We start from the raw sequence: 19,487 nt of genomic DNA on the forward strand, positions 1-19,487 counted from the left end.
GTTGACTCTCTCTACATCCCCACTCTTTGGCGCTTTTCTTCTTTGTCTAGTTGTGGAATAACTACTTCCACTTGGCGGTGGCGTTTATTACCCAGGAGTCTCTGCAGCTTCAGCATTTCTCATCAACCAAGAGGAACAAGATTCTGGCCAAGTGAGAGAAGGGGCATATCATTTCCTTATTTACCACACATGCTCTCCCTGCTCTCTGGAAACACACTGTGATTTGTGATCTATTTTGGAGTCTTCATTTGCTTTTTACACTCCCACTGCCTATTAAAACCGTGTGATGCCTGTAGATAGACATTCAATTTGGTTCATGTTGGGGCAGATTAACAAAACCTTTCCCAACGGAGTCCTCAGTTTCTGAAGATGAAGATAACAGTATTAATCAAGGCATTGCTTTTAAACTACTGTGCTGATTTCTCCTTCTGTCTCTGATTATGTGTATTTTTGTATTTTTTAATTCAAGATATGGAGATATGAGAGGACTCATTGGCTTTGCTATACGTGACATCTGGTACAAACTAGGTAAGCAAATCTAGTTTACATCAGTGTGCTTAGCTTGCTGCTTCTGGGGATGCAAACATGTGTGTTTACTCTCAAATAAAGACATCGCTGTGTAGGCGGCTGAACAGTACAACCAAGCGTCGGTGGAATTTGTTCACATGGAGAGACAGCATGTAGAGGGGTTATACTCTGGAGATAAGAATCAGAGTTCAAATCTTTATTGCAGAAGGAACGCTTGCCCTTGAACTATGATGCGTTGGTGGTCAGAAACCTGTGGATCCTTTCAGAGGACAGCAGGTGAGATATGGTGTTACCTGCATTTACAGTGTGCGTGTGTCTCTTTCAGGCAGTCATAAGATCTGTTTCATCCCCGGCATGGTGGGTCCCATCCTGGAGATGACTTTGATCCCAGAAGAAGACCTGAGAAGGGCCACCATTCCCATCTTCTTCGACATGATCACCTGTGAACATGCGCATTCTGGAGACTTTCACAAGGTAGAAACTCACACGTGCAAACAGAAATGTGTGCAGAAATGTTCACACAAATATACATTTGCACACTCAAAAACACAGAGAAACACTGGTACATGCACACTGTGCACATCCATCGATTTCCTGTGGAATTGCATGAAAGTAAAAGAGACACCTTAATTATGCTTGCATAATTGATTTTTTCTTCTATTCCTCTCTCTCTCTCTTTTCTCCTATAGTTTGAGAATGAGATAATTCTGAAGTTGGACCATGAGGTGGAAGGTGGAGGAGGAGACGAGCAATATATGCAACTACTGGAGACCATGTAGGCCTCAGTATTAGAACAGAAATGACAATTGGTATATAAACATGCATTATAAGAATAACAGGGATAATACTGATAAAGTATGGCATAGCATTTGAAAAATGGTTTAAATTACTATTGTCACAAAACATGACTTCAGAGAGTGGATTTTGTGTTTTCCCTCTAAAAGTTAACTTTGGAGTAATGTCACTGGTTTAACACATATACATACTTGCAGCACTCAAAACACTGAATATCAAGACCAAATACTCTGGTGATTAACTTGTGATTGCTGGTTGTTTGCCAGCCTGCTGGACTGTGCTGAAGAGAAACCCACACTGAGGCCACAGGTGCAGCACTTTGTCGCCTTGGTGAAGGGACTCCTCATTCGTCTCCTTGACTACCGTACCGTGATGAGCGATGACAGCCGAAACAACCGCATGAGCTGCACTGTCAACCTGCTGGTAAGTCCCAACTTCTTTGAAGTACGGAATACCTTACAATTGCTGCAGGCTTGATCAGCTTTACAAATTCCCTCTCCACAACCGAGGTGTTAAAGTGGGCTTTGTTGAAGCACAGTTAACAACGTGGGTACAGGACTAAGAGGGAAGTTTGGTCCTTGAATTTCACCATATTGTTGTAAGCCTTTTTTTTTCTTTTTCATGATTCATCGATGCTGTGAATCTTTCAAAATCGACCATATGTTGTGAATCTGGCATGCACCACCATGGATTTTAATTTATTGACACTAATGTGATACAATGTGATACAAGCACTGTACTTTGTTGATGCAGTATTGAACAGCCTAGAAAAGTGCTGGTTTCAGACACTCACACAGTTTGTTAAACTCATTATTATTGAAATTAAGTTGATGTATGGTGGAACAGACTAGTAAATAACTTTGTTCCACAGAGATCTCAGTCAATAATCTCATCCCTACCAAAAGAGCCACACTGATTGAACTGTTCATTATGCAACACAGATTGTATGTCACGTCTTTCATGCCAAAGTCTTTGTTTCCCTTTTCCTCATTTGATTTGTGTGCTCATTGATCTAAAGGAAAATATTCATCTCTATGTCTGGTCTCCGACAGTTTTTGCAGGGCGTTGCATCAGCTCCTGTCTGCTGCACATCTTTTCCAACTGTATACTCAAGTTTCCCATCTCCCCACCATGCGATTGTTTCCACATAACAATTAAATCATATCATAATCATATAGTTCTTTCATAATTAGTTTTCATTCTTTTATATCTGTTTTAACTGTTTGTATTTAGATTCCTACAGACATTTCTGAGATGCTAACAGGAGGATTTAGGAGGATCAGTTAATCATGAGGTTGTGTCTTTGTTGGTATCTATGAAGTCCCATGAGCACTTAAGACTGTTGGCACATGACAGAGATGTTTAGCTTGTAGCGTGTGGCAGCAGCCTATTAGCTATGCACTTTCATTTGTTTGGGCAGCTAAAATACCCCCCCACACTTAGGAAGTAAACACACCTACGCACAGGTGTTTGCTGTGCCTCCTCATGTGGATGTGCACTCAAAGAAACACAAATACACTGAGACGCATTTACCAGCATATACTCAACGCTCAGGCTAAAATAACCTTGGCCAACTGCAAGCTAAAGGCTTTCCAGAATAACTCATGGGCACTTTCAGCTGCTGAAAAAGGCATATTGGTATTGCAGAAAACACTTTCTCCATATAAGATATACAGTGTATACAGATTTTTAAATGGGTGTGCTGTCGGTTAGGAACGATAGAAGGTAATACTGTAGTTTTACTATGGATTGTGTTGCATGTTCAAAAGACTGCTGAGAGTAAAATCATGTGACCTGCATGTAGATGGACAGCATCCAGCAGGACATTGGCTACATCAAAATGCATTGATGCAAACAATGATGTATCTGACCTTCGCAAAAATAATGCCATAAATATGCACACCATATGCTTTGGCTTCAAATTGAATTTCACAGTAATTGAGTTTGGTTTTTGCATGTTTGTGATTGTGTGTGTCGTTGTGTTGTGTCTGCTGACTCAAGATGGTGATGAGAGTTTGGGTTAGAGCAGTTCGTTCCACTCCTTTGTTCTCTGTAGACGTTATTAAACTTCATTAAACTTGGAGTTTGTGTTGCTTAACGAACAAATGTGCATGAACACACTCCCACACTAACATACACAGGCCATCTATAGTTTAACCCACATAACGCACACAAAGCCCCTTTTAAAACAAACACAGAATGATTCAGAATGATTTAAAATCTTTCACACACACGATGACCCGACTTTTCCTTTTGATTTTGCAGAACTTTTACAAGGACATCAATCGTGAAGGGATGTACATCAGGTATTTATGAGCTGACTTTGACATTGAATACATTTAAGTGGTGCATTTTTGCTTTGTAAATGAATGTGTGTGTCTAAAAGTCTGTGCGTGCGTGCGTGTGTGTGTGTCTCTGTGTGTGTGTGTGTGTGTGTGTGTGTGTGTGTGTGTGTGTGTGTGCGCGTGCGCGTGTGCGTGTGTGTGTGTGTGTGTGTGTGTGTGTGTGTGTGTGTTGCTCCGTAATCTGACAAGGGATTATATGAGTTCCACTGAATTAATGTCAGAATCCACAGGATCAGCTCTTAGTCTGACTGGAGGGCGAGCCGAGAGAAAGAGCGACATGGTTGGTACGAGGGAGAGACGGAGGAAGACAGGATGACAGCAGGAGAGAGAGAGAGAGAGAGAGAGAGAGAGAGAGAGGGAATACAGATCCCGTCAGGTCCCACATGCATTTCTGGGGATAGCTTATGGACATAATTAGTTATCTGTATTTGTGAGCCCAACTCTGTGGTTGATCAGCTGCCTCCGCACAGGATAGCTGTGGAGAATACCGTTAACATTTGGCCAGCTCGCTTATTAACATTAGCAAACAAACATAGTTTAATGGAAACACACATTAAAGCAGTAGGCCTATGTGTTGTGTAATACACCAGAACGTTCTCTTACACTGTTCGAGCTATATTACTAGAAGCCATGCATGGATAATAAAACCTCAAACTAATTATGCTCTGGCCCAACGTGTGAATTAACGATCATTAAATGTGCATCTTAATTGCTTACATTTATATTGAAAATGAAACTAATGCTAACATGACTACTGATTATTCCCTAAACTGTAATAATGATAAGCCTGGTGTATTAAATACGTATCCTTACAGTATATTGTCTTTTGCAGTTAGTATGCAAGGATTCAACTTTCTTGACGGTTTTGCACGAACAGGAACTTTGTCAGACGTCAATAAACTGTAACTTTAGAAAATGGTTATCCAAATATGTTTTATCTTTTTTATTTTTTATTTAAGAGATCTTTGTAGAGCGGTCTCAATAGGATATAAAATGTGTTTAAATGTTCTGCAGCCCTGAGCCCTAAAATACATTATTGTAGCACACAAAAGAATTAAAGCACTTTTTAGTTTTCTGACTTTTTTTAATGTACTTCCTAGAGTTGTGTCACATTTTTAATGTTAACGCACTACATACTACTCAAAATAATTGAGTAGTGTGGAATTGGGTGCTAGCTTTTACCACACTTAAAGAGGGTAAAAGGCTGTAGTTTTTCTAAAGTTATGGACGATACACCAGCAATGTTTCCGGTGAATAACTTAAGCACACCTTGGCCAATGTTTACATTCAGTAATAATATATCCTAATTTTACTTAATTAATTAGAGGACAACATTAGATTGATCTAAAATTAAAAGATGAATTCTACAAACTTCATCTCCCTGTATAAAAAGGTGACTAACACCCAGGTGTAGAAGAATTGGCCTCTTGCTAATGTAAATTAGTGGCGAAAGAGATGGAGAGATGGAGAACGGAAGAGAGGGAAAGGTGGAAGAACAGGAAGGATGAAGAGCAACGGTGACAAGTAGACAACAGATGACATTCAACCAATAGAACAGGTTGACAGGTTGAGGAAGTTAGCTGGTTAAATGGAATGATAAAGGAGGAGATGAGGTTAAAAAGAATAGAAAGGAAGATGCATCAACATTTAACTCAACAGAATGAACGATTGACCCGTCCCGTATGCAGAAGATCTTTCATTTAAAAGCATCTAGAAGCCACGGCTTTCTTGCTTTGTCATCAATGCCCTAGCAGAAAGTCCAGCCTCTGGCTATGTGCCAAAACGTTTCCCTCTGACAAGGAGAAGACAGAGGGAGATGGATACAGAAAAGGATCTTCCTCTTGGTCGGGCTTATAAAACATAAAACGTTTGGGCTACAAAATATGACAGCCCGTTAAAAAGACATTGCGTCAAATTGTGCTTTTGTGTGTTTGTATGTCTGTGCTCTTGAATGACCTGTCTACGTTTTGTGTCTATTTCAGTTTACGTATACGTTTGTGTTAACATGAAACGGATTGAGTGAGGCAGTGACACACCAGTGTGTAAATAAATAAACAAACACATGCTCCGTATGTTTCAAGTTGCCCAACAGGGGCATCTAGTGGAGTGATGTATACATTGCATATTAACGTAACTTGACCTGTGTGTGTGTGTGTGTGTGTGTGTGTGTGTGTGTGTGTGTGTGTGTGTGTGTGTGTGTGTGTGTGTGTGTGTGTGTGTGTGTGTGTGTGTGTGTGTGTGTGTGTGTGTGTGTGTGTGTGTGTGTGTGTACTCAGGTACCTTTACAAGTTGAGGGACCTTCATCTGGAGGGTGAAAACTACACCGAGGCAGCATACACCCTGCTGCTCCACTCTCGTCTGCTCAAGGTAGGACACACACACACACACACACACACACACACACACACACGCACACACACACACATATATTAGAAATAGAGAGCTACTGGATCCAGTGTCTTTCTCTGTCTACCACGACCAAGACAGTTTTTTATTAGCTGATAAATGCTTCGTCGCTGGCTTCGTGGTTAGTTTATGGCATTGCATCGGCCACTGTGGGTGCATCCCTACGGTGATTGATTCCGTGTGTGCGCAGGTTTTTGTGTGAGCATCAGCGCACGCATGTGTGTTTGACCTCTTTTGTCTCTTCATCTCTTTTATGGGACACTTAGAGGCCCACAGAGAGGAACAGGGGAATAAGGGCATCGTTTCCTTTCTCTCGGTCTCTCTCACTGTCTAGTGTCATTACATCAAAGCAGTTGAACTCTATAAAAAAAATTTTATGATCTCCATTCATCTTCAGTGTCAGTCCTGTCATACCCGCTTCACATTATTAATAAGTGCGGCTGTAACGCACAGCATGCTCCAATCCTCTTCTTTTTCTAAGCAGATAGACCTGTTCCAATAATATAAGTCAGTTTTGGAGAGATCATTGTGCACTTTTTGTTTAGTTTCTAAATGCATGTATGTGTAATTTATGTAATGGAAGATTAACTATTGTCTCGCCATAATTAATGAACATTGCGCTACATGTTTTTGTGCGCACTCGGCTTATGACTAATATTGATTTATTACCACAAAGGAACAAAGCCTTTAGTTCTTCTCCACTCTTTCAACCACATGATAAATGGGACAGTGGAAAACTAAGTTGGTCTGACTGTAACTTTTTCTCTTTTGTTGCAGCAATACCGTATCTCACTTTCCTGTCTTTATTTGTATCTTCCTTCTGTCTCCATTCCAGTGGTTAGATGAGATGTGCAGCCCTCAGTTTGAGTCCCATGGTTCGCAAACCCAAACCCAAACCCAGCGGCAGCTCAAAGAAACTCTCTACGACACCATCATCGACTACTTTGACAAGGGCAAGGTCAGCCTTGTTTTAGACTTACAGCATGAGTCTCTTTCATAACAACACCCTCATAGAGTAATGTGATGTTGAACACAGTCAGTTTCTGAATTTTACAGAATGATTAAAAAAATCACAATACTAGGCAAATAAAGTTGTTCAGTTAAGTGAAAGGCAATAAAATCTGATTTTTTGGTGAATTGTATTGAGGGAAAATGTTCCTTTCCTGTATCAAACAAAACTCTTTCAAGGATGAGACAGTGTTGCAATCATGCAGTCATAGTCTCTGAGCGGTATGTTGGTTTTTCATTCATTTTGTATTCTCTGTGAGTGCTTTATGTTCTCTACAGCAGTGAAAGAGACGTTTCCTTTCACTCTCCAGAGACCTAGAAACAGAGATTTACACCTGATGAATTCCCACCACGACAGCTGCTGCCGATCTATAAGCAGATGGTGTAATGAAGGACAATTTTTCCTGTGTGTGTGTGTGTTTAGATGTGGGAGGAGGCCATCACTCTGTGTAAGGAACTAGCTGAACAGTACGAAAATGAGATCTTTGACTACGAGTTACTCAGCAAGAGACTGGTAATGCATGACTATCTCAAACCTTCATGCTGTATCTTCTGCACTTCCTCTGTATTTCATTCTTTCATCATTTTTCTCCTAATTTCCCTTTATAGATGTTATAGATGTCCCTGGGTGTGAGGGAGTTTTTGAAGGAAAGGAGTCAATTTGTTTAAGTTTTTGATAGCAGCAGAAACATAGCTTACTTCAAGTTCAGCTGTTTTTTGTTTGTTTTACTGGATCCTGAGTAAATTGTCCAGCCATCTGTCTCCAAGTTCTAAGTTGCACACCGTTTTCTAAACCTCAGAAGATATTGTGCCCAGTCAGCAGATTCTTTGTTGTCAATCATCAACATCTTAAAAGCGCTCCCAACCCTTCTTGCTTTATCCTCTCTATCACTCTTCTGTTTCTTTCATCTCTTGCCTAAACAGTACAGCAGACATGACTCCCTCCATGCCCAAATCCAGCACCAACTTCTCCTCTATCTCCCCTTCACTCAACTCTCTTTCCCCCTCCCCAACAGAGAATTAAACTTTTTCCAAACAATGACACAATTTATTTCTTTATATGACTGCAGCAGTGTCTCTCTCTGCTAATGTCAAATGTATGTGGTTATATAAATTACAAACATTGCCCTTGGATGCTTTGCATTTTATTGTTGCTCCATCTATCACCTTCAAAGGCCCTGCATTTCTGCTGAGGGTAGCTTTGTCATTGGCACAGGCTGATAAAACTGCGACGGCTGCACACATTGCACATCTAAACGGTATTCTGAACACCTGCTCTGTCTCTCCCTCTCTTCAGGAGAAACAAGCCAAGTTCTATGAAAACATTATGAAGATCTTGAGGCCCAAACCAGACTACTTTGCAGTGGGCTACTATGGACAGGGCTACCCTCCATTCCTCAGGGTTTGTGTTTGTTACTGTTTGGTGAGATTGAAAGTAAACAGTGTTACAAATAAAGTTCCCACTTTGCATAGAATAGAAGCAAACAGGTTCATACTATGTGTGAGGAGCACACAGGTATCACGGACTCCCTTCCTTGTACAAAGACGTTACAAATACTCCATTATCAGCACTGAAACTACGCTATTTAAAATTGCAGCAGTGGTTTCTAAACACACCAGTGAGATGATGAACAGAATGTGACATGAAGTACCTTGAGGGGACGTTGTAGATTTCAGCAAAGTACAGACATAAAATGTCCCACTGTTTATAGCTCCTTTACTCATTAGATAACTTTAAGTGTTTGAGAAAGACTTAGTCCGTTTTGAGGGAGCCAAGGTAGAGAAAGGAGATGTGCAGTGTCTACCTGCTCTGTATGAACTGACTGTCCTATAAGGAAGTCAAGATAAAACGAGAATCTCCCTTTGTGATCGCAGGAGATATATGGGCTTAATCTTTATCAATATCATTACATTTCCTATGGCTTCAGAATAAGGTGTTTATCCACCGTGGCAAGGAGTATGAACGCAGAGAGGACTTTCAGAACCAGCTGATGAGCCAGTTCCCCAGCGCCGTGCGCCTCAACACCACCACCATACCGGGAGACGACGTCAGGAACTCTCCGCTGCAGTGTATCTTTCTGCAAGCATTACACACTCATCAGTCAAGTGGTGGCTGTAGCTCAATGGGTAGAGGGAATTGTTCTTTAATCTCAAGGTTATTAGTTTTGTCCCCAACTCCTACTGTCATGTTGAAGTGTCCTTGATTTGAACCACAAGCTATAGTGTAGCAATGCAGTGTAAATTAAATTGAAACCCTAATTAAAATGTAATAAGTAAGGTAACTATTTGAATTACTCCATCAAAGTAGTAAAACATATCATTTTTTATTACTTTTCTAATACATATTTTAAACAGGACAATAAAACTTGAGTTTCCTCAGTTCTGACGTTGAGCATTTCAGTGTGGACAGCAGGTTCATTGCTGGTAATCAAGCTTTGAACTGTACAGTCATGTTGGAGCCCTTTTCAGATTTTTTTCTGAATAGTTGAATTTCCATCACTGAAAAGCGTTCTTGTCCGACGTCATGGCCACCCGCCTTGGCTTGTTGGCTTGTCGTCGCAGACACAGCAGACTCAGGGTGCTTTGAGCAATGCACATTAATGTGATTGGCAGAGGAGAAGTGGTGCAAATTCAAACAAGACAACCAATCAAAAAGAACATTACCAATGTTACCGCCAAGTGAGTGGAGACTGTCTGGATGCAGCGACAGCTCCTTGTAACCCATTTGGACCTCTGATGGTTTACTCTCAAATTTGTTCCAATGGCTTTGCAAACTTGCGTTGTCTATAAATATGTCAACAGGCACTGCGAAAAGATGCAAAGCTACAGAGTTAATAATGGGATTAATAAACAGATGTAACACTTTTTGATTAGAAAGCAATTACATGTATGTTATAATTACATAACTAGTTACTCCGTAACACTGCTGATCCTAAACACATTTTTTGTTTACTTTTGCTGTACCTCTCATATTAAAACCCAGCCGCCGGAGATCTGATGCATCTCTCAACTATCAGTCTAACATTCTGACAGAGAGATGTAGAGATGCATGATGTCGTGATGTTTTATTCCTGAGTGATCTGAACCAGATATCCAGTGTTTCACAGTGATGCCAGTCCTCGAGATTCCTCCTCGTCTGAAGAACAAACCGGTTCCTGACCAGATTATCAAGTCTGTTAAACAACATGTTTTTCTTTTCATGTTTTGAAAAAGAAAAATGTGAATTTCTGTGAAATGATATGGACTGAAAAAGAATAGACAGCCCTGATATTGTCTAGTTCTGTCTTTGTAATTGTTTTGTTTTATTTCCTTTGTCTCTCTCTGCTGAAACTATGTGCAGCTTCTACAAGTCCAACTACGTGCAGCGTTTCCACTACTCCCGACCAGTGAGGAAAGGACCTGTGGACCCAAACAATGAGTTTGTTGTGAGTTTTTTATGAAAACACTAAAGACTACTGGGACCATGCAAGTGTTTCATTAACTAGAATGCACTTGTATTGTCTGAAAAGATGAGCTCTTGTTAAATAAAATAATAGGTTTTATGAAAAGATTAGGTCCTGTTCAATAAAATTATATTTTTTTATAATAGCGTGTAGTGTGGTATAGCAAACAGTGGCGGGCCGTATGTTTTCAAGCTAGGCCTTCAGTGCCATATAGTCCACATCAGGGGCGGACTGGGGGAAAAAAAAAGTTACTGTCACAGACCGAACACTCAATACACGGTGCGTTCATACAGACCACCATGTGTGGACAACAGACACCCACTCCACCACACGGCACCATCACGAGCATGGAGGGCGGTCACAGGGGGCGCTCCAGCACTTTGAGAGAAAAAGAGAGAGACAGCCGACGCTCCCGTTCAGCAATGCGCTTTTATGGAGCGCCATTCTGGGCTCAGGGAGAGTCATCCGCTCTCCTTAAAAAAAAGTTCAGCCATGCGGTTATACAGTTTATCAGTGCGCTTCAGTTCCAGAGTGTGTACTGACACACTGACCAATCACAGCGCACGTTAATGGTTAAGCGGGCCCTGTGGCAAAACAGATGCTAGAAGGCCTAGTAATAATTTATATATATATATATATATATATATATATATATATATATATATATATATATATATATATATATATATATATACATTTTTAATTTAAACTTTGTGATTCTGTTTAGGCCAGCAGAGAAGGCTTAGCAGGCCCTGACGGCCCGCCACTGATAGCAAATGATGCTATATGATTTCAAATGAGCATTTAAGACACAACATTAGATTCAGGTGTAACTGCAGTTTAAGATTAGATAATATATTGTGTAGTGATGAAGACAAGATGTAGAACAAATGGCCAATGAAAAATAGATAGCCTAGTGTTTTAACTAAAATAAGTATATAATTGAATAAAGACCAAAAACACTGAGAAAAAGAAATAGGTCTATGCATGACCAATGGGAAGAAGTAGGAATGCTCTTTTTCTCACAATAAGAGAAATATGTAAGATATATAAAGTATATTTATTGATTTCCAAAGGGTCAACCCACTAAGGGTGAAGGGTGAACACATTCTCCACATATGCAAGAGAACCGTGCGTAATTTCAGCGCAAACCAGTATACCATTAAACACTTTAATATAGCAAACTTCTGAACAGGACTTGAGTAATGATGTCTTCAGCAGCATTTAGTGTCTCGAAAGAGTTTAATATAAGATGAGCATTCACAAGTGGCTAACGCTCACCTTATTGTTTTTTTTAATGTTCTCCTTTCCATTCCTGTGTTTTAGTCGATGTGGATTGAACGCACAACCTTCACCACTGTGTATAAGCTCCCAGGGATCCTGCGCTGGTTTGAGGCGACTGACATGAAACATGTAAGTATGTGTGTGTGTGGGTGGAGGTGTTTACAACATGTTTGCTGTGAGCTATTGCCTCCAGTGTTGCGTGTTCTAGTGTCACCACCAATGATTCAAAAATCTTTTTCTCTTTTCTTTTCTTCTTTTTTCCCACTCTATGCTCTTTCCACCACTCTGCTTCTCTGTCCAGACTACCTTGTCTCCATTGGAGAATGCCATAGAGACCATGGAGTCCACCAATGAGAAGATTCTGACCATGATTAACCAATATCAGGCTGATTGGACCCTTCCCATCAACCCCCTCTCTATGCTGCTCAACGGCATCGTGGACCCAGCTGTCATGGGCGGCTTTGCCAAGTATGAAAAGGTAAAGAACCAACACCATTTATAACCCTCTGCTATAAACATTGTCACATTGTTTTTATGATAGTATGGGGGCATTGGAGTTAAACAAATATATTGTTTATTACACCTATCAGAAGTTTACTTTGATTTTGGCTTCCTTTTCATAGGCCTAAATTTTTTATCTAAAAAAGCTATGATTCAACCATCTCAGTACTACTTTTTTATGTATATATTTAGACTATCTCAGCTTCAGAGACAAAATTCAGTATCACTTCCTGAGGGTGAATTACATAGAAATAAAAAATAGTTGTAGTATTATAGTTAGCAGGGGCCTTAGAAAGTGCACATGTGAATGGAAGAGACTAATTCAATTACAAACTGAGCAGGTTATTGGGCAGGTGATACATATAGCCGCAATGTTTTAAATTCATTTGAAATGTTTCCTCTGTATCAGGCGTTCTTTACCGAAGAGTACAATACGCAGCACCCAGAGGACAGAGACAAATTGCTGCGCCTCAAAGACTTCATCGCATGGCAGGTACTGAACATGCTAACACACGTGTTTGAATACATGTACACACCACATATAGATGTCTTGCTTTTATGTGGTCGTTCCGTTGACACCACAATATTTGTATTTATAGATCCCTTTACTGGGTGGGGGGATCTCACTCCATGGGAAGAGAGTGATGGATGACCTGCGTCCTTTCCACGAGCGCATGGAGGAGTGCTTCAAGCAGCTGAAGAAGAAAGTGGAAAAGGAGTACGGAGTGAGAGAGCTGGTAGGAACTGGGGGAGAGATGATGAGAGAGGGAGAAGAGACTAAATGTGGGGAGTGACTTTTTACTTAAAGATGGTGTTTCTCTATAATCCAAAACATGTTCTTTTCTGCAAGGCTGGTCAAATAGTTACTGTGGCAAAGCTGCGCTAATTAAGCCGCAAATGAGCTGGCCTAGGCAGATTTTAAAAGATCAAAGCACTTTCAAAAGCCTTTGAGTGTATTGTTGATGTAGGATTTGTACCTTTTAAATTCTCTAAAACCAGAGCATGGGTGGGATGCTCTGACTGGGGCTGAATATGGTCATTAACTTGTAAGCTGGTTCTGCCCTCGAGGAGCGATTAAACTAATGATGAGCAGAAGTGATGTACTGTTTTTCAGAGTAACCCCTCTTGCTTTTGCTTTGATTACATTTTTTGAATGATGTTCTCCAGATTTGTTTTACTGTTCCTATCTTCAGTAGTGTCAGTAAAGTAATATCCTTGTTGTCTTATATATTGTAGTATTGTCCTATAGAACAATGTTCACCTCTCTATTTCCAGCCGGACATGGATGGGAGGAAGTCCACCCGTCCTCGCTCCATGCTGCGCTCCATTCGTCAGTCCATCATCTCCATCTCCTCACTGCAAGGATCTGAATGTGGGACTCCAACTAAGCTCTATGCTGACAGGTAGCGCTGTCATAAATGTAACCAGTTTCAAAAGTCTGTCTTTATTTTGGGTCCAATCTCCACACTGGGCCATGGTGTAGGACATTTTACTCCACTGCTCTCTCTCCATACATGGCTACACAAGTCTGCTCGAGGCTGTTAGACACGCTAATTCTGTTGATGCTTTTAAGATGCACCTTAACACCCACTTCTATTTTCTGCAATTCATTAGGTTTAACCGTTTTTTTCTGTCTTTATCTGGTTTCCTGAGTTTAAACTGGTTTCTATTTCAATCTTGCTTTATTTCCACATCTATGCACATACTCTATATGTCTCTCTGCTTGTATGTGAAAGCATGTATGGCTGTCTCTGTGAGGCACTTTGGTGCAACACATTGCTTTTTAAAGTGCTATATAAATCAAAAAAATTGAAACATAGATAGACACACTATATATGGGTTGACGGATTAATTTACCGAGTGACCTCAGAGTGTGAAGAGAACCCCAACGTTCGCTGCAAGAATGACAAATATCATGTACTTTAGTGCAATAAATTATATTATATCAATTTCTAATTAATGGCATAAAGTCAGGCATACATCTTATCTTAATCTGCAAAGATGTATTCTTAATTAAAAAATGTACTCTACAACAATGTGGATATCATTTTTTTTTTTACATTTAAGCCCTTTTATTTACAACTTGCACCCTTCCTGCCTCCTCCCAGGGATTCCCCCCCAGAGTCGCCCTCCTCCTGGAGCTCCACCCTGCCACGCTCCAGCGGCAGTATCAGTGGAAGTACAGTGGTGACGGTGGGTGATGCAGAGGTAAAGCTGAGGAAGAGTAAGAAGAAGAAGAAGAGGAGCAGCATGATCTTCATCTCAGAGGAAAGAGAAAGGACAAGTACACTGGACAGCAAACGGGTGAGACTGAGCTTTAGTGGGAGATAGATCACGGGATGAAAGGTAGAAAGAAAGAAGTGATTGAGTGATATAGCTGAATATCTGTGGAAGTGTTGTTGCTGAATTTTGTGTGATCTCTGTCTCCCTCTAGCTGTCCAGGAAACAGGAGTTCCGCAGTGACACCAACTTGTCTGAGCCGATTGAAGGAAATGTGTTGCTGACCAACATCAACTCCAGATCCCTGCCTGCCATCACAGGTGACTATTGCACACAGCATCACATGGTGCTGGCCAGTGTCCTGGACGTGAGTTTCACCTGTAAACCAAGGGCACACAAAGCCAAAATAGAAAGGCATGCCCTGTGTTTTTTCCTGACTGTAAGGGAAAACACACACAAGGTCATGGCAGAAATATGCCTGTTTGAAATAATGTATGTTCAAAACAAATTGGCAAGCTGTTGCAGTAATAGCCTGACCCAAAATGCTGATGAAAGGTGGCACATTAATGAATCAGTTTTGTTGATTGTAATAGTTTCAGAAATGGGCACCAACCTCATTCAGTTTATATATAATTGCTTCAATTACATAACCCTGCACCTCAAAATATTGTCTGTGTCTCTGGCATCCTGCCATGTTGGTCCAGGCCAGCTGAGCCAGCATCGACTACGGTGTAGTGACACCATGTCTGCTGAGCATCGCTGATGACAAGCTGTACCAGAGCACACAGTTCATCAGCAGAACCACTTTAGTCACTTTAAATGGCCTGGCTGCAGGACGAGGGTTCATTGTAAGTTGGTTATGAATGAGACAAACACTAAATCCCCTTCTGTGTGGAGGTCTGTCCTTGGCGGTGGTGGGGGGCGCAGAGGAGGTGGACTCTGTCAGAGCCAAGAGGGACAGTAAGAGCATGTCTGTCTGTTTGAGCTCGGACCGAACAGCGGACAGACGCTCAAAGGGCGTCATCAACCTCCTCTTCAAGTCCAAGGTGAGACCAACAGGTTTCATGCAGGTTGACATTCAAGAATCAGAACTGCAGTTTGGGTGTAGATTGATAGGATTTTGGATAACGTCCTTTTGCATTTTCTTGCCGAAACAGAAACGAGAACACAATGTATGCTGAATATGAAGGTACAGCCAGGGGATGGTTAGCTTAGCATAAAGGCTGGAAACAGACGGAAACAGTTTGCCTAGCTCTGTTCAATACTGAAAATACTATGCTTTGGTCATCTGCGCTAAGAAAACCAGCTGCTGGCTGGCTTCATATTCATCCAAGAAACATGAGTGTGTTATCGATCCTTTCATCTAACTCTTGGCAAGAAAATTAATATGAATATTTCCCATAATCCCAACATCAGTCTTATCCCGATTATTACAAACAGTGTTAAAATGTAAAAGATCTGACCTACTGATCTGTATTATTTGAATATTTTTACATCAACACAATTTTCCAGATGGAAATCAAAGACATATTTTCAGCTATTTTTTATCCCCAACTAAGAGAAAACCTTGCGTTTACATTATGCCTGTCATTTGTTTCAACAGAGCTCCAAATCAGAGGATGTGAAGCCCACTGATTCAGCCAAAGGCAGTGCCAATCATTTCTGAAACCCTTTATTTTTATTTCTTGTTTCCTTTACTCGTCTTTATGCGTATGTTTTGCAAAGAAGTTCACATAGACACATTATGCACACACCCACTCACTCAGTCTGCCTGTCAGTCTCAGTATTGCTATTGCCTTAATATAATTGATTTTACCTGTCAATAAAGACTATTTTTGTGGCGTGACCTTTTCCTGGTAATTCAACTGATTTCTAGTGAAGCTAAATGCCATCTTACAGCTTTTCAATCAATTCTGCTTCTACAAGAACGAGCAAACACAAACCATCCTGCCACCGTGCTTGATTAAAAAGCTTCTTATTATACGGTTTTCAGCATTGTTGTGACTGACTGAAGTTAATGGGAAAATAATCACTTGATGAAGCACAAAGGTTTACCGTGTCATCCCAAAGGACTTTAAACATGTTGCCAAAAAGCTTTGGAGCTGATACAACAAACACAGTCTAATAAATTCTAAAATAATAGGGAGCAACAAACTGTGGAGCCCACTGTACAAATGCTACAGCATTCATTGTGTGCTCACAGAGATGAGACAACACTGTTTAGCTTTTTTTTTCAACCTAAATCATGTTATATATTGTGCATGAGGTGGAACAACCATTCACTTTTATTTAAAAACATAAAACCTCAAACTTAAAAGGAATAGTTAGTTTTTTCTAATTGCTTCCTGGCTCTATTTTAATCAAAATGATTTCCCTTTTTTTTGCATTAAAAGTAGTTTAACAAGTAAATTAAGTTCTTCTCATACGTTTCCTGAAATGTTAAGAAAGAGATTAATTCTTCTAAGATGATGTTATCGATTTTGCTTGATCTTTTCGGGGGTCACTTTGCCAGCTCCTCCGCGAGTTAAAAAAAATGCAGTGTGTGATTTGTGATCTTTGTTGATGTTGCTAGATACGAGCACATCGGTTCCCCAAAGAATCTGATCGCTGAGTAAGACGGAGTGTGACTAATGTAAGGACGGACAGGTCTGCAGGGGCAAATCTCCCTGGATCTGAGGAACTCTTGTCGGCCAGAGGAGAAAAAAAAAGTCAAGAGGGTGTTGAGCTGATTTCCTCTTTTCTCCCGCAGCAGAAGAAAGAATGTGAGTAGGAGAAAGATTTCAGCCTTTAGGCCAGTTTGGAACTTTATTGTACAACTTGTGTTCTCCCGCCTTCACTCAGCTTGTTGGAGCTACCCACAGGTACGGTCCACCTGCAGGTCCATCCTGAGTCCATGCAACAAAACACTTCAACATCCTGACAGATAGTGAGTAAGTGAAGCTGGCAGGATGTTAGCTGAAGTTTTACCTTCTTCATTTACTTTAGTGACATTTTAATAAAAATATTAAGATGCTTAAAATTGTTAAAAGAGCAGACAGGCTGTAGCATATGATGAATATGAATTAGTGGCAAGTGCAGTCAATGAGAGAGATAACATGTCACCTACATTGTAAAAAGGTAATTATGTTAGAAAATATAATTTTTAATTAGGTTGTTTTAATGATTCATAGCTGTGGATGAATATCTCCCATTTGCCCTATGGTGGTTTTATTTCCTCACAGCCTCTGTGGCCTCTGTCCTGTAGGAGTGCAGACATTCAAAGGATGATTAAGAACAACGGAGACATGTTCCTTTCTCTTATTAATACTGCCATTATCTGGTGCCACACTGACCACAAGGTTTCTCCACAGCCAATTTAAAGTAGCAGAATAGCCTTATAAAATGAATCCAGAGTCCTGTATTGCAATGCTTCAGTCTGGGGTGTGGATCTTCTGATTAAACCATTACTCCATGACCACAGAGGGATATTAGTCTAGAGTCATCCATCTCACTTCTGCAAGAAAAGGATGGATGGGTGGCTCAGTCAAATGATATGCTGTATGTGTGTTCACAAGGGATGGAAGCGCTGCATCGGATCACTGACCAACAGATTAATTCCCATCTAAAATGCCAAGACTGTCTTGGAAAGTTTACGAAATACTGATCAATAAACTATTTTGTGTTTAAAGAGAGAAATGTGTAAAACTTTGCATTTAAAAAAGTAGAAGAATCATGCTCACGACGCTATAAGAGATTTATTTGAAAACTGACTCATTTGTGGCCTGTGGCTATATTCATTATATTCATATCAAAGTTAATGATCCTGCTCTGTGGCTTCTTTGGTTTCCCGATGGAAAACACATCAAAAGCTCAACCCACAACTCCTGCAATTATTACTAAGTGTTACTTTGAGCCTCTGAAGGCATGTCAGATTCCAGTCTGTTTGTTTGGTGCTATTACTCACATGTCATATTAATTGGTATGTGCTCGGATGGCATCCTTCCAGCTGTCTTTGAAGACTTGTTATGGCATCCAACCTAACTCCATACATATAGGCGCTCTGCTCTGTTCAGCTCAGAACTGCGGGTCAAGCGGTCAGACAAGTTCCTACATGTGGAGGCTCTGCAACAGACAGCGTAATGTCGGTCAAAAGATCATCATGTATCCTTGCACAACCTGGTTAATTACTGTGAGTCATTATATCAGTTTAATGACTACTTAATCAAAGCATCATGAGGGCTTTCTTATGGAGGATTTTTCAGCGATCACATCACTACTGAGTTATACTTAAAGATGCACATTTCCTTTCAGTATGATAGAATTTGGAAAATGGTACAAAATAATTAAATGCAAACCAATTGAGAAATATATCTTATTGAAACAAGCACAATATGTTGTATTCTATATTATTAAGAGAGAACAGTACATGAACCTGTTTTATAGAAATGTTGAATTTGTCAAACAGAAAGTTTGCATGCTTTGCACAATGCATGCTTTATTCAAATATCTGTCAAATGTATAATGAGTAAATACACTGACATAAACATGCATACATAAAATGCTGACGCTCTGGATAGACAGAAAGCCTGGATCTATACTTTAAAAAAAAATCAATACACAAACAAAGCTGTATCTTATTCGCGCTTCCTCCAGAAAGCTAAAATCATCCAACACTTTAAAGAGTGGATGTGTTTGTTTAAAGCTGTTTGAAATGTTACTGTCTGGGAATGTGATTAAAGCACCGTTGAACATGAAGAGGTCTAATTTATTTAGGCTGGAGTGAAGTGGTTAGTAAATTATAGATTGAGCTCACTGTGGAGTTTTCAATATCTATCTAAACTGTGCACAGCTGCACAGAGCTCTGCTGAGCCTGAGATCTGCAGGCTGCTCAGTGCTGTTGCAGCTCTGGAGGATGACAGACACGACTGAGCAGCTCCGCTCTGTCAGAAATCATAATGAATTTCATAATGAGCAGTTC

General features: G+C 40.4%; 1 protein-coding gene across 2 annotated transcripts in view; it reads left to right on the forward strand.

The window, feature by feature from the left end:
- The window catches only part of dock2 (dedicator of cytokinesis 2), an 86,964-nt gene extending 70,643 nt beyond the window's left edge, over nucleotides 1-16,321 (forward strand). Inside the window, exons 30-51 of one of the 2 annotated variants that reach the window (XM_079228274.1) lie at nucleotides 51-151; nucleotides 470-528; nucleotides 854-1,002; nucleotides 1,218-1,303; nucleotides 1,590-1,746; nucleotides 3,589-3,629; nucleotides 5,945-6,035; nucleotides 6,910-7,032; nucleotides 7,507-7,596; nucleotides 8,380-8,484; nucleotides 9,011-9,152; nucleotides 10,172-10,253; nucleotides 10,423-10,507; nucleotides 11,852-11,938; nucleotides 12,111-12,287; nucleotides 12,720-12,803; nucleotides 12,910-13,047; nucleotides 13,586-13,713; nucleotides 14,419-14,614; nucleotides 14,745-14,850; nucleotides 15,428-15,576; nucleotides 16,134-16,321. In XM_079228274.1, the coding sequence (XP_079084400.1) occupies nucleotides 51-151; nucleotides 470-528; nucleotides 854-1,002; nucleotides 1,218-1,303; nucleotides 1,590-1,746; nucleotides 3,589-3,629; nucleotides 5,945-6,035; nucleotides 6,910-7,032; nucleotides 7,507-7,596; nucleotides 8,380-8,484; nucleotides 9,011-9,152; nucleotides 10,172-10,253; nucleotides 10,423-10,507; nucleotides 11,852-11,938; nucleotides 12,111-12,287; nucleotides 12,720-12,803; nucleotides 12,910-13,047; nucleotides 13,586-13,713; nucleotides 14,419-14,614; nucleotides 14,745-14,850; nucleotides 15,428-15,576; nucleotides 16,134-16,196 (2,439 nt within the window). In that variant the 3' untranslated portion in view covers nucleotides 16,197-16,321. The remainder of the gene's footprint in view (nucleotides 1-50; nucleotides 152-469; nucleotides 529-853; nucleotides 1,003-1,217; nucleotides 1,304-1,589; nucleotides 1,747-3,588; nucleotides 3,630-5,944; nucleotides 6,036-6,909; nucleotides 7,033-7,506; nucleotides 7,597-8,379; nucleotides 8,485-9,010; nucleotides 9,153-10,171; nucleotides 10,254-10,422; nucleotides 10,508-11,851; nucleotides 11,939-12,110; nucleotides 12,288-12,719; nucleotides 12,804-12,909; nucleotides 13,048-13,585; nucleotides 13,714-14,418; nucleotides 14,615-14,744; nucleotides 14,851-15,427; nucleotides 15,577-16,133) is intronic. The other variant, XM_079228275.1, reaches the window with a different exon arrangement.
- Nucleotides 16,322-19,487: the final 3,166 nt, after the last annotated feature.

Source organism: Taurulus bubalis (genome assembly GCF_910589615.1).
Source record: "Taurulus bubalis genome assembly, chromosome: 13".
Classification (NCBI taxonomy): Eukaryota; Metazoa; Chordata; class Actinopteri; order Perciformes; family Cottidae; genus Taurulus; species Taurulus bubalis.